Here is a 13,695-nt window from a genome sequence, read left to right as displayed (position 1 = left end):
ACTAATTACTGTACAAAAGTTATGAAGATAATACAATTTTATTTGACAAATAAGTTATATCTTGGGCTAAAAAAACGTAAGGTCGACGGATATATCGGTCTGCCACCCTTAGAGATTATATTACAAAATATGAATAATGCCAATGATCTTGAGTATTCTCCAGGGCGGCAGACAAATATATATGTTAACCTCATTCCTTCCCTTGTTCTATTTTTTACCTAACAAAATGTAGGCTATCTATCATTCCGAAATAAATCCAAACTGAAACCACAGTGCAAAAATTGTTATAAGGAAAATAAAACAAACTGTATCAAGTTTTTACATATATTTTCAATCCAGCCCCTAAACCTTTAAGTTAGAGAAAAAATAACAAGCAATAAAATTACTAAAGTACGGACAAGTGACTTATGCTTTGGAAGTAGTCTCCTGCTGTACGTACAATCAAGCAAGAAAAATGTAAAACCTTGTGGATAACACTGCTGGAAGAAAAAGAATTTATATTTTACAGTCCAGTCAAAATATATAAATTAATGACCCAACCTCTGAAAAAATCTGAAAGTTTTGAAACTTTGCACAAATATTTCTAGGTACCTAGGGAATATTATACCAAAAGTTCCCATACATATGAGGCGAGCTCTAGCGGCAATTAGCAAAAACTGGGCAACTTTTTTTGTTTTTAGCTAAAATCTAAATCTCAAGAACCGAATCTCGAGAACTGTTAGTCGGGGTTAAAAGTGGCTACATAGCAAATGAAAGCCCATTAAATTTTCTACAAAAATGAAATTTACACTTTAATTTTACCTAATGGTTACCGAGTTATAAGGTGGTAAATTATGGCGTTTTTTTTTTCTTTCTCAAACTGTCTGTACTTAACTTTGCACCAGTGTTCGCACCCCAACAGTTTAAGAAAAAACGCCATAATTTAAAGCCCTATGACTCTGTAACCATTAGGAATAAAAAAAAGTAAATGACATTTTTGTTTAATATTTAATGAACTTTCATTTCATATGTGGCCACTTTTAACTCCGACCAACGGTTATAGAGATTTTTGCCAAAAACCAAAAAGCCCTGTTTCTGCTAATTGCCGATAGAGCTCGTCTTATATTTATGGGGACATTTGATATAATCTTCCCTAGGTACCTAGAAATAAGTTTGCAAAGTTTCAAAACGTTCAGATTTTTTCGGAGGTTAAACCTTTTTTGACTGGACTGTTATATCAACCAGATCATTGATTGTGGTTACAAAAATCTCTTTTGCTAAATATAAAGTCTATAATTGAGCTATTAAGAAAATTTTGTTGAGTACACTCAATTACAAGTTCCAAAGAAATTCGTATATTTTTTAGCCTTATGATTGAATTATAATATATTGCAAGTGTAATAGTCGGTAGAAAATCTTTCTTTGAAAGTAATGTGAATTACCTACTGTTTTTTTCATTTTGAAGGAAGGCTTTACCGACTGTAATCTTCACACCTTGTTAGGCCCTTCATTTTACAGTACAAGGGGAATTTGAGATAGAAACACAAAAGTTAATTGAGTGTACTGTTTAACATGAAATTTGTTTGTTGAATAGCCTATTTTGTTTTTACTTTTTAGTTGACAAAACACTTAAAACATGTATGAAAGCAATCTAAGATAGGCTTGGATTGATCAATCCTGCTTGAAGAATATATTTAACATGTTTAGTAAATTAGTTTCAACGTTGTACAGGCATTATCCGCGGGATGTGTATATTTCCTTTATGTAACAAGCGAGTATTAAATACTGCGATAAACTCTGACACAATTAAATCAATAATTTCTTTCCTACCGTCCATGTACAAGAAACATGCCTGAAAAAAAAAACTCCTTACTAAAATATCTACAACCAAGGCCGAGTTCTATTGACATAAAAGAATTTTTAGGAACTTTTTGTATATGTTTAACACAACATTCCTGACAGGTGGGGCTGATTTAGTAACACATTGTATGCACAAAGCAATCAATTCTTCAGACGGAATTCTCGTTTTATTTGTATCTTTAAAAACTCAAAAGTTTTCTGGTTGAAACTGACAAACTTACACTTAAAGCGAACCTAATAGGTTTTTAATATATAACATCAACAACTTCTTTTAGAGTGTTACTTAACTTATAGAGAATATATTCATTATTTTATTAGATTACAAGGATCAATTAATTAATATATTAACAACATAAAACATACTAATATGTTCATATAAATGGCCACTAATTTAATTTAAGCATGGCATTAAGTGATAAAAAAGTTTATAAAATTAATATACACAATAAATACAATGAAATATTACAAACTCTCGAAGAAAAAATATTGAGCCTGAATCTAGTGTTGTATTTACAGAGGACTCCATCATAATGGAAAAGCTTTGGAGCCAATTATTTAAAAAATTGTCTTTAGAAAACCTATTCAAAAATGCTTTGTTGATTAACTATTTGGTTTGTTACAAGATTTTGTTCACTAAATGAACTATTTAAGTTGGACGATAAATAACTTAAAAACTAGGTATGTGTGATTTTCAACGAAAACGTCTTTGTTATAATTATCATGCTGGGCTATCTTAGATGTCATGAAATGAGTGTCATGAATAAGAGAAAATGTAAGAGACAAACAAATTAAATATCAATTAATTAATATTCTAACATGTATGTCTTTAAGAGTAAAAAAATGAAGGAAGACAGAAATTTGAGTAAATAGAAAAAGACTAATTTTAGCAGTTAAGCTCTGGTTGGTTTTATAATCTATACATTTTTTTAGATGGTGAAACATCTTTATATATATATTTGATGACAGAATTTATCTGTAAAAATAAATTTAACAGCTTACCATACATGAACAAATTTAGTTTTCAATATTAACAATAACTTTTTCACACTTAATACTAAAGCACCATAACAGATATAAAAAAAAACTTTAGAACATACAACAAGAATAAAAAAGTCACAGTAAGTTACCAATTTTTAAAAGGACTAGAATGTGTTTAATTTTGGTTGAAATTCTGTTGCTACAAACAACAGAATTTCTTTTGACAAAACGAACTATAAAATTATACTTAGGCGTAATTATGATTAACCTAAGGTTTAAGCAGTTTGAAAGTATAATACAAAGCACAAATTTCATGAACACCAAAATTACAGTCTCACAAAGCTGTTTTGTGAACACAACGACAAAAAGCAAATGATTATCAAAACACAAATATTTACAAGAAAATAGGCCTAACGTTTAAGAATATCACATTTAAAACATTAGTTAAGTATTGTTCCAGTTGAAGTAAAAGCCATTAAAAAAACTAAATAAGGGTGAAGTTCTTTGTGTATTTTTATTTTTAGGTAGATTAGCATAAAAAAGCAAGCCAATTGCAGTCGTTTTTTTTCTTTCAAAGTATACAAAAACCATAAATTGATATATACCAAAAGTGTCGTATTACATTACAATTAGTTATTCTATTAGAAGCTGTCTGCTATGAATAGCACACATTCACAAGCCAAAGAAGACAAGAAGTTTCCTAAATCTAACTCTCACAAGATATATACAATTTAACAATCCTCTGTCAACTTTTTAGGGATTTAGAAAGTGGATCAATTAATTCACATTGTTGCATGGTGTAAATTAAACTACATTTACTGTAATATATCTAATCTAAATAATCAAATCCTATCTTTTTCACGTGATTATGATTAAAGAAGAGCAATTTCAAGGATTATATATGCTGTTTTCTATGCTAATTATTTATGATTGTCCTCCATGGATAAAATAATAAAAAATTGTAAAATACTGTAATTTCTTAACCTGATTTCCAATTATTTCTCCAATGTTTCATTTTCACATTGTTTTTAGACCATTATTTACAAGTCTATATGAAATAAACTTCATGGTTGCGCCAATTTTTAACTGAGAAATCAGGTAAATTGAATGAAGGATTTAACTAGTTTAATTTACAAATTTTTATTTTCTTCAGGATATGTTCGAACCCCCAATATGAATCATTGCACTTAATAGAAACTACTAAACTGATCAAATATTTTTTAAGAAATTTTTTTCTAAACAAAAACACACACATGACTTTCAATGAATACTACTAATAGCCCAGAAACCACACCAATACGTAATCTTGAGCCAAACTTTACTAGTTGATACCATCACCGGGCGGGGACGAGAACCAAACCGAGCTGGGTATATTTATGAAATATTTCCAACTCCTTCTTCAAACATTAAGGCAAAATATCTCGTAAACAGTGCAGCTACCGTGAAAACATTTATGTAATTACAGAAAAGATATGTGAGTTCATTTACAATACTGCTGATTGAAGACAGATGAAAAAGAATTTGTAATCTATAACATGTTTTACGCATATTTATTTACATCCTAACAATACTGGAACATATTTTACAAGCGTAGTCACTAGAAGAGAGAGCAGTCACCACAGTGGCTCTATGTTCATGTTGACAAATCCCGGACTCTTGCGAACCTCCCAGTACTTGTGGTTGAACTCCCACGTCTCCTCGCCATTGTCTGTCGCGCTTTTCCTGTCAATAAACGATTTGGCATCAGTTATCAATGTTATCATATTAGGAGTAGTTGTAATCTTGACACTTAAACTTAATTAAAACAAATTAACAGGCTTTTGATTGCCAAATAATATTTAAAACTGTTTAAATAACTGCCAAAAGGCTATCAATTTAAATTGTAAAAGCAACTAGTTCCGTCATGCACCTTCATAATCAGGTGGCACAAGGATGTTTTTTTTTATTTTTCTTCACATGACAATCGTCAAATTTAAATAACACAAAAGTAAACATTTAAAAAGGTTAGACACATGCTTCAATCATGTGCGTGGTAACTGATCAGTAACAGATGAAGTTAACCCTGCGAAGTTTAAGTCCACTGCAGTATTCCTGTTGCAAAGAGCATTTTTGCTAGGAGGTTAAGATTTTGTTTTGTGTTCGCACGTCCGTATTGTTGAGGTAGGTGATCGGCTCAAGCTGGTCCGTACTGACAGGATGTATATTTCAGTGTTCACAGTCAAAGTTGATGTCATGCTTAAAGATGTGCTAAAAGTGTTTTTTCAATAACAAGATTTTTAAAGTAGCTTACTGTGAAGCTGATCTAATAATACATGCCAAATCTAAACTTGTGAACGGTATTTCCCCTATTGGTACCTTGAGGTTTATTGTCTTATTGAATTCATCAGTGTTATACACTTCAGCCAAAAACATATAATTGGTAAGTACAAACCTACATACATCTCAAAGCTAGGAAGCCATTTTAGACATTTTTAAAAGGCAGTGAGTTTTGAGCAAAGCACCAATCTACTGAGTTGTCTGTTTATGATCCTTGAAAAAAGTGTTGTCAGTAAAATTTACTTTCAAGTGGGATTAATTTTTAATATTTCATCAGACTATTTTTTATCCTACACATGCATGATAACTTTTTTGTTTTCCTATATAATACAGTTAAATCTAACACTAACTAACTAAGTATTAATTGTTAATCATAGCAAAGCTTTAACACGTTCACTGCGGGCGTATCCGATCGGATATGGGCCGAGCGCTGTTCAGACGCTGCCGTAACCGATCGGATACGCTCGGCAATGCCTTTCGTATATCATGGTTTTTGCTCTAGCGTCGGTCGAAGCGAAGGCAGACCTATTCCACGTTAGCGTGTAGTGGGTGACTTGCTTTTTGTTGTGTTGTAGGTTGGTAGTAAAATTTCTCTATAAAATCCCCGTCTGGCAAACTTAAAAATCAACTTGTTGTCCCGTCTTTCTCCCTCCAATTGGCAATACGATGGGGCCGGCTACGTTCCAAGCAGTGCTGCTATATGTGAGAGTTTAGCGAACTACGTCGACTCTTGTTATAAAACAGGACATCACCGCACGTTATTTGCTATTCGTCATACCGAAATATGAGAGCCAAACACCCGGCAATCGGGTTTGTTCGACGCTGCGGGCTGCGCCGCACTGGGGCTACGCCTGCCATTTGATGGCCCGCAGCGAACGTGTTAACAACCTTAACAAGTTAGAAACACTTGCTTAACTTAGGGGATATGGAGTATTTTTTTTAAATTCTGTTTTTAATTACGACACTTTAAAATGCAACAACGCAGTTTAGCAAGCACACACTATATCTGACAGTGGACTTTGGCAACATTGATAAGCTTTTGGAATTAGGCTAACTAAGCTCCTGCCATTCAGCATACAAGGATAATGTTAAACATTTTTTTTAATAACTCACTCATCCAACATTTCTAATTCCCGATATGGACAAGACCTGTAATTTTTATGGTGTAGTAAAATCGTAAAGTAAAACTATAACTGAAAGTATCAATTTACATATTTGGATTCTTTTAAATGACATAAGTATAGAAATACACTAATAACACCAATGGATATTGCATTTTACAAAATAACTTTATCCAACATTAATTTAATTTTATGTGATCTGTCTGTTAATTTAGTTAGGTATTTGTTGTTCCTTGGGTGAAGTAACATTATATATATAATTTCATTAAGACTCATACATGCCCTTCAAGTAAGGGCAGAATTTGAACTAGATGTGTCAGACCCATCTTTTGAGGATAAGCTGACTTCCACTGCCCAACACAACCTAACAGCTGATGAAAGAAAAGCCATCTCAACCCTGAAATCAAATCAATCGATCATGATCCTCCCAGCAGACAAAGGCTCCAACAACTAAAAGGCTCCAAATAAATCCAACAACATTTCCCCTAAAACTGCAAGTTTATTAACTCCAACAGAACCCATCACACCCAAAATATACATCCTACCTAAAATCCACAAAGGCACGATCCCCCACCCGGTAGACCCATAGTCTCAGGCTGCGGCTCCCCAACAGAGAGGATATCCTCTTGCGTTGATTCTTTTTTACAACCACTGGTCCAAAACCTAGCCTCATACATAAAAGATTCTAATGACTTCCTCATCAAACTCAACAGTATACCCCAATCTCTACCAGATGGCACACTCCTTGCAACGATAGATGTAACCTCCCTCTATACCAACATCCCCCATATCCATGGCCTAACAACATCAGAACAGTATCTACAAAACAGACCTAAAGGTTTACTCCCTACAACTTCCTTTATCATGCAGCTGATTAAATTAATTTGGGAAAAAACAATTTCCAGTTTCTTGATAAGCACTACCTACAGATTAAGGGGGCCGCCATGGGGACTAGAATGGCACCGTCTGGTAACTGTAAGAATGGAAACTGTGGACGTCTGGTAAGTCGCAGAAAAGTGGGAGGGGTCTTAAATTAAAGGTCTTGACCCCAGGGACTCGGGAAAAATACCAGAATTCCCATAAAGTTACCAGAAAACGAGATATAACGTAAAATATCCAGCATAAGATAAGCATGGGGACTGAAAAATGTCTGCATTCTAATCAGCTGTTACTTATTTATTTGCAATGTTTACATTTATTCCGAAAGTCAATGTTGTTAAATAATGTTTCAAAATGAAATGTATTTGTTTAATTTTTTTGGTTTTCCGTTTTTATAATGAGTGAAGTAACTAGACAGGGTAGGGCAGGGGGGGGGGTTTATTGGCCTGCAAAACGTGAAAGAGTATCCAGGAGTTTTTTTGTTTTTATAATGAGTGATGAAGTAACTTATCAGGGTAGGGAAGGACCTGCAAGACGTGGAAGAGTATCGAGGAATTCAACTAACACAAGAAATGCAGAAAGAGAACGTCATGTAAGGCCTAAATATGAAAGAAATCCACAAGCTGGTTTACAACCTGCCTTCAGAAGAACGCTGGAAAATGAGTTGAGTGTTGTTTCTCACAATCTAGGTCCTTTTAACAGCACTTGCATGTATTTAGGCGCATTTCACTTCACAGAGGAGGCCACAAATTGACATTTCAACGCATGTTGCCCCAATGGACTCATAAACATGCCACAAACACAATTAAATGACAAACTAAAAGAAATGTTTTTACGCCACACTACACTATTTTGATGAACTTCCCACGCAAGGATTTAGTCCAGAAAACAGCTTAATCAAATGGTTTGCTGTCAGCTTAATCAAATGGGGTTTCATTGCGTACTACTGTACTGTAATGAGTTTTACCGGACACCAATCAGCTGATTATACTGTATTTGGGTGGCAATGAGTAGTTATAAACAAAAACATAACCTCTCTTAGAGGTTATGACTAGTGATTTTTAGTCCTTTAGTTGGTGGTAATATATAAGGATTTGTACAGATTTAGTAGTGTGGCGTAAACTACCGTAAGACACTCGTCCAAAATGTGTTTACCGGACTCGTATGGTAATCCCTTACTCGACTTCGTCTCGCACGGGAATGACCACACTTGTCCGGCAAACACTTATTTTCAGGACTAGTAACGTAATATACTATTACATAGGGGTGTGCGAAGCAGCAAAAAATTTTCGATTCGAAGCAACGATTCGATTCAAAAGATTTTCGATTCGATTCGATGCAACTCGATTCGAAGCAATACGGTATTTTTCTATTCATAATTGTCAATTGAGTGGATTAACAATAATTAAAATGTATCACATTTGTGTAATACAAATTTTTGTTGATGTGGTATTAGGCCTATTTCATACTTAACATATGAATTTTAGGTGAAAAAATATTTATTTTCAATCATATGTATTAGAATAACTGCTGGAAATGCCAGTGAGCTGCTTTACTTGCCTATTTCATAATTTTTACTTGAATTGGCTCAACTGCAAGAAAGAAGAAAATATTTTTTTTATCAAGACATTCATTCTCATTTTAATAACTGTTTAAATAACTAAATAGGTGCCGGTAGCTAAATTACAACAAATTTGAATGGAACTTAATATAAAAAGACCATTAAGAAATAAATTTACATATCACAAGTTTAGGGCCTGTGGACCGGCTTCAGGACTGCAAGCAAGAAGAAAATAAAAATAATATGTTTCCACCATGCAATATGTATCATTCATTCCCTGCCTCCTAACCTCCTTAGTATAATAACCTCACACTTACATTATTTGTTACATCATCATAAATAAAGAATTATTATTGGCATCAGTAGGCCTACAGCTTTACCTAGGCATTATTTTTATAGGGCCTAAAATAGTAATAGGCTAGAAGCAACATGTCAAGTGGAGAACTCATTGAAGAAAAGATATTGTGTAAACTAATTTCCTATAAAACTCAAAAACAGTAAATAACATACAAACATTGTTTATGGTATAATTAATAAGGACTAAAAAATGCATATCATGTCATACAGTAGTATAGACCTACTGCAAGAGATTAAAATCCTAAAACAACTGATTTTGATAGCTAATGAATGAAAAGAATTAAAAATCCATAAAATAAAGCCAAACAATATCACAACTAATTAGGTACCCGAAAAGTAACTCTTAAATAATATATAGAAGATTAAAATAATATTAAATCAAGAGACAAGAAAGTTAAATGCTATCTTCTAGCCTAGTGCCCTTGGCAACACAGGTCAATGTTTTTAAACTACCCTCAATGTTTTTGGAACAGCAGGGCCTTTTTCTCTTAAGGAAGGGTAGTAGTATGTCAACAAAAACAATGAATCAGTCTCACCAGCCAGGCCCGGGCAACGATGTGTGAATTCAAGGTCATAGACCCTCCCCCTCCCCTCTTACACCACCCAGTTGCTTCAATTGCTGACAAAATGCAAGTGATGAAACAAGGGAGTAGAGACAAAGAAATATATTTCTTTATTCAAAAACACAAAACTGTTAGAGATTATTTTCAAAGAAATTAATTCAATGTAATTTATTGGATCTTAGAAATATATTTTTTTAACCCCATCTAACCAAGATACAGATCTGTTCACTATATCAGATATTTCTTTTGTTTATAATTTATTATGTAAAATAATAAAATATATTTTTAATTAGGTATTGAATAAACAATAAATGATTATACTAGTATGTCTGGATAAATAGTCTTTCTATTCTTTTGACTTTGTTTTCTTTGCACTGTTAGTGTTGCGTCACGGCTTTTGTCTTCTTACTCTTATCAGTAGACGACTAGACCTGGCTCTGGCTAGTGGCAGTGCGGCAATTGCTCTGTTGTGTCTTTATTCTTAAAGGTCGTGAGCCAACTTAATTTTTAATTCTCATTTGAACATTTTAATTCCTCTGTAATAATAGATATAATAATATAAGAGTGTTTCTTTGGAAATAAATTATTCTTTTTTTTCTTTTGCCCCAACAAAAATTCGGGGACGGGGACCGGCAGACACCTAACAAAAATACCAAATGAATCAGTCTATAACATTAATCTTACTAGTTAAGTATTAAGTAACAATTTTTCAGACTTATTTTTAAAATGATTTTGGAGTAACCTACCTTGTTTTGGCTAGGTTCACAGTAGTAAAATATTTCACACACTGCTTACATCAAGACAAAAAACAAACCTCTAATCATTTGCAATGTCAAAACAAAAAAATATAAAACAATTAAAGCTATATTATTTAATGCAAAGAATGTATTAAATAAGAACGCCTTCGTAAAGGAAACGCAACAGCAACGCGCTCCTGTATTGCGGGTATTGCATTGACTTTCTGCAGGCGTTTTTCGTATATGGATACTGACTCCCTCGTGAATCGAATCGTTTTTTGACCACCACTGAATCGAATCGCGATTCGATGCATCGAATCGAATCGAATCGAAATTTCGATGCATTTTCGATGCATCGCACACCCCTACTATTACATGATTCTAACTTCATAAAAAACATAAGGCAATACAGCAGAAAATAAAAGAAACGTCTTATAACACTTAAAACATATTTACGCTTACACTGTTACTCACAAGACGGTAAATATACAAAAAAGATGGTAAGTGGTGATCGATTTCTTTGATATTTAAAATATACATAGCCTATATTTATAATATATCGAGCCTAACCAAGAATCTTCTCCAAAATCTCCATCTCAAGTATACAGACAACCCTCAAAATCTGAACAACTTACTTGTACATCCCAAACTACCAGACACTTCAGAAAAACCTAACCCCAGCTCTTACCCCTGTAATGAGAAAAGGTGCAAATCTTGCAACATTCGCAAGCCAGCAGAAACATTCTACAGCTCTTTCCACAATAGACAATACAAAATCAAAGGACACCTCACCAGCAACTCAGAAAACCTGATTTACCAATTGGAATGCACCCAATGCCCTGTCCAATACATTGGCCTAACAACAGAAACTTTACGAAAAAGGATGCATGGACACAGTCATGATGTTAAAACCAACAAAGAACAACCCATAGCACAACATGCCCTAAACCACAACCTCCAATTTGACAGTTGCTACACCACAAAAGCTGTAAAATCCCTACCAAAGAACCAATGCAATAGCTCCATGCTTAGAAGATTGGAATTGGCCTATCAATTTGTTAAAAATTCACAAAATCCACCCAACTTAAACATAAGATAAACCCAAATTCCTTCCAAAATATTCCTTACCCACACAACTAACAACAGTAGTACAGTAAAATCAATGGTGTAAATATATATGTGTATATACAGTTTATAATTTTTTGTGTAGACAAAAGTGTTGGCAAGCCTGCCAGACATTTAAAACAGTGCCAGAACTGTAACTGCCATTCTACTTTCTACCTCTGAAGAAGCTCTGAAAGGGACGAAATAACAGTTTAATGTGTACTTTTGATGTGTTCTATTGACCTCCTTTGACTCTTTATTCAGGTGGGTTGGTCGTGTATCCTTCCTTTCTCCTCAATAATTATTCAACAAAGTATTAATCAACTCCAAAAATATCCCAAAGAGCACTCTGCCATAAATGTCTTACATTAGTGTGCAGTTAGGTTTTTAACACCATGGTCAATGGTCAATTAATTGGTTATTATCTTGTGACAAAATCTACACACAATTATCATTTATTACTAAATAATTGTGTTTTCGTAGTTAAATTTTAGAGCATTTTCTGTTTTCAAATCACATAGAGAAACATTGACATTATTCATCTGGTCTCTTAACTGCACATTAATGTTGGACAGGGGGTGTTTCACAGGGTAAGAGTGACTATAACTCACAACACATACGTGAACCACCGAGGTTCGTGAGCGGCCCCCGACTGCTCGTAGCTCTTGCGTCGCTCTCGTTGCGCTTGCTCCAGCTGCAACTTCATCGCTTCAGCTCCATTCAGATTACCTTCTTCCAGGAGTCTGTGGAGAACAAGTTACATTATTGCAACAGCTAGTGTAGTAATAGATTTTATTGCTTCTATTGTAGTTGTGCATGCCGCTACAATTTCCTCAAAGTGAACAACCAATGCATTAGGTTGGTATCACATCCATACTAGGGACCACGAGAGTATGCAGTTGGCGGCAGCCAATAGCAAGACTGGACTAGCGCGACGTTGCAACATCACCCGTTCACTAATTCTCGACACTAATTAAAATATACTAAACAATATTTTCAAATCATCTGGTATTCAGCTGGTTATCAGATTTGGCAACACCGCTTTATCCTCATTGGCTCCTTCAAAGTCCTGTGGTAAATAGGCTCCTCCCTCAACTGCAGACTCTCGTGGACCGTACTGTAGTAAGGTTTGTGCACAATGGTTATATGTCTGTTCTACTAGTTTTCACAACAATTAACATTCTCACCTTTGATCAGGACGGAACCTAGTGTCAGTGTTGGGCAGATATTTCGCATGGTCAGGGTTCAACTCGTTGAGCTCCATTGCGAACCTTGTAAAGCCATAGTAAAGCTCGTAGTCCTCTGGCATTGCACCTGTGAAACAGAAGGTGATGAAAACAAATAACACAAGCACATTTAAAATATATATACATAGAATAGGGTACTAACAAATTGTACTAATTTGGAGGTAGAAGCGTTGTAACAATTTTATGAATTTTGAATTTTAAAATTTTGTCATTTATTCAAAAGTAAAGAAGGAGGTCTAACAGTTTTTTTGATCATGTTGTAAGCCTGTAACCACCATGAGTCCTCTGATTTGCTGTTCCTTGTTCGAACCAAGTCAGAGTGCATACGTCACAAAAGAGGTTATAAAAAGGCTCGGACCATGTGGCCCAATCTCATTTTGTTAGAAGTTTCATGTACTGTATTATAATGTGAGATTGATTAGTGCACCTTTTCTCCGTTGTGTTGTGGGTAAGTCTTGGTTAAAACTTAACTCTATTTAATGTCAGAAATATGGAGGGTACAGAAAGTAATCTTTTTAGTTAATCATTTTATTTCATATAGCTCTATAATTTGGCCCTTCAGGCAACTAAAAAATATCTTTTGGTTTTAGAGCTCATGAACTAGTGAGGATTAATGGAGTAAATGGAATTGAAATCAAGAGACTTATTTTGAAGATTACCAACTATCAATATATTTTAAATACTGTTTTTTACAAACCTTTAAAAGATACTTTACAGTTTGTACTAGTTGGAGAAGATTATCTATATATTAATAAAATTTTATCTTAAAATTAAACGGTACAACATAAGAGTGTCAAAACGTGTAATCGAATATCACACATCTAATATCATTAACAACCCCCCACCCGAGTATTAGTACTGGTTGGGAAGTTGTCCAACCTGTGCTTAAATTGTATCAAGTAAAGCAAGGGATAAGATAGTGGAATACAGGAATGACCAGTATTGATACATTTTGGGTTGCAGAAATGAGACACCAACTAACAAAATGGTTTA

The 13,695-nt window shown here is 34.1% G+C and overlaps 1 protein-coding gene across 6 annotated transcripts in view; it reads right to left on the bottom strand.

Annotated features, from left to right (window-relative positions):
- Positions 1-310: 310 nt before the first annotated feature.
- Positions 311-13,695, bottom strand: part of LOC128996059 (oxysterol-binding protein-related protein 3-like) — a 58,573-nt gene continuing 45,188 nt past the window's right edge. For 4 of the 6 annotated variants that reach the window (XM_054421212.1, XM_054421210.1, XM_054421216.1 and 1 more), the window contains 4 exons: positions 12,643-12,769; positions 12,076-12,198; positions 6,247-6,282; positions 311-4,539 (listed from right to left, as the gene is read on the bottom strand). In XM_054421212.1, the coding sequence (XP_054277187.1) occupies positions 4,431-4,539; positions 6,247-6,282; positions 12,076-12,198; positions 12,643-12,769 (395 nt within the window). In that variant the 3' untranslated portion in view covers positions 311-4,430. Of the gene's footprint in view, positions 4,540-6,246; positions 6,283-12,066; positions 12,199-12,642; positions 12,770-13,695 lie in introns of all 6 variants that reach the window. The other 2 variants (XM_054421214.1, XM_054421213.1) reach the window with 2 other exon arrangements.

This window comes from Macrosteles quadrilineatus, unplaced genomic scaffold (genome assembly GCF_028750875.1).
Source record: "Macrosteles quadrilineatus isolate MER2022 unplaced genomic scaffold, UCM_ALF_1.0 Scaffold_5__1_contigs__length_97177068, whole genome shotgun sequence".
In the NCBI taxonomy this organism is placed as follows: Eukaryota; Metazoa; Arthropoda; class Insecta; order Hemiptera; family Cicadellidae; genus Macrosteles; species Macrosteles quadrilineatus.
The sequence above is the reverse complement of the archived record's forward strand: the minus strand, read 5'-3'. Positions and strand labels throughout refer to the sequence as shown.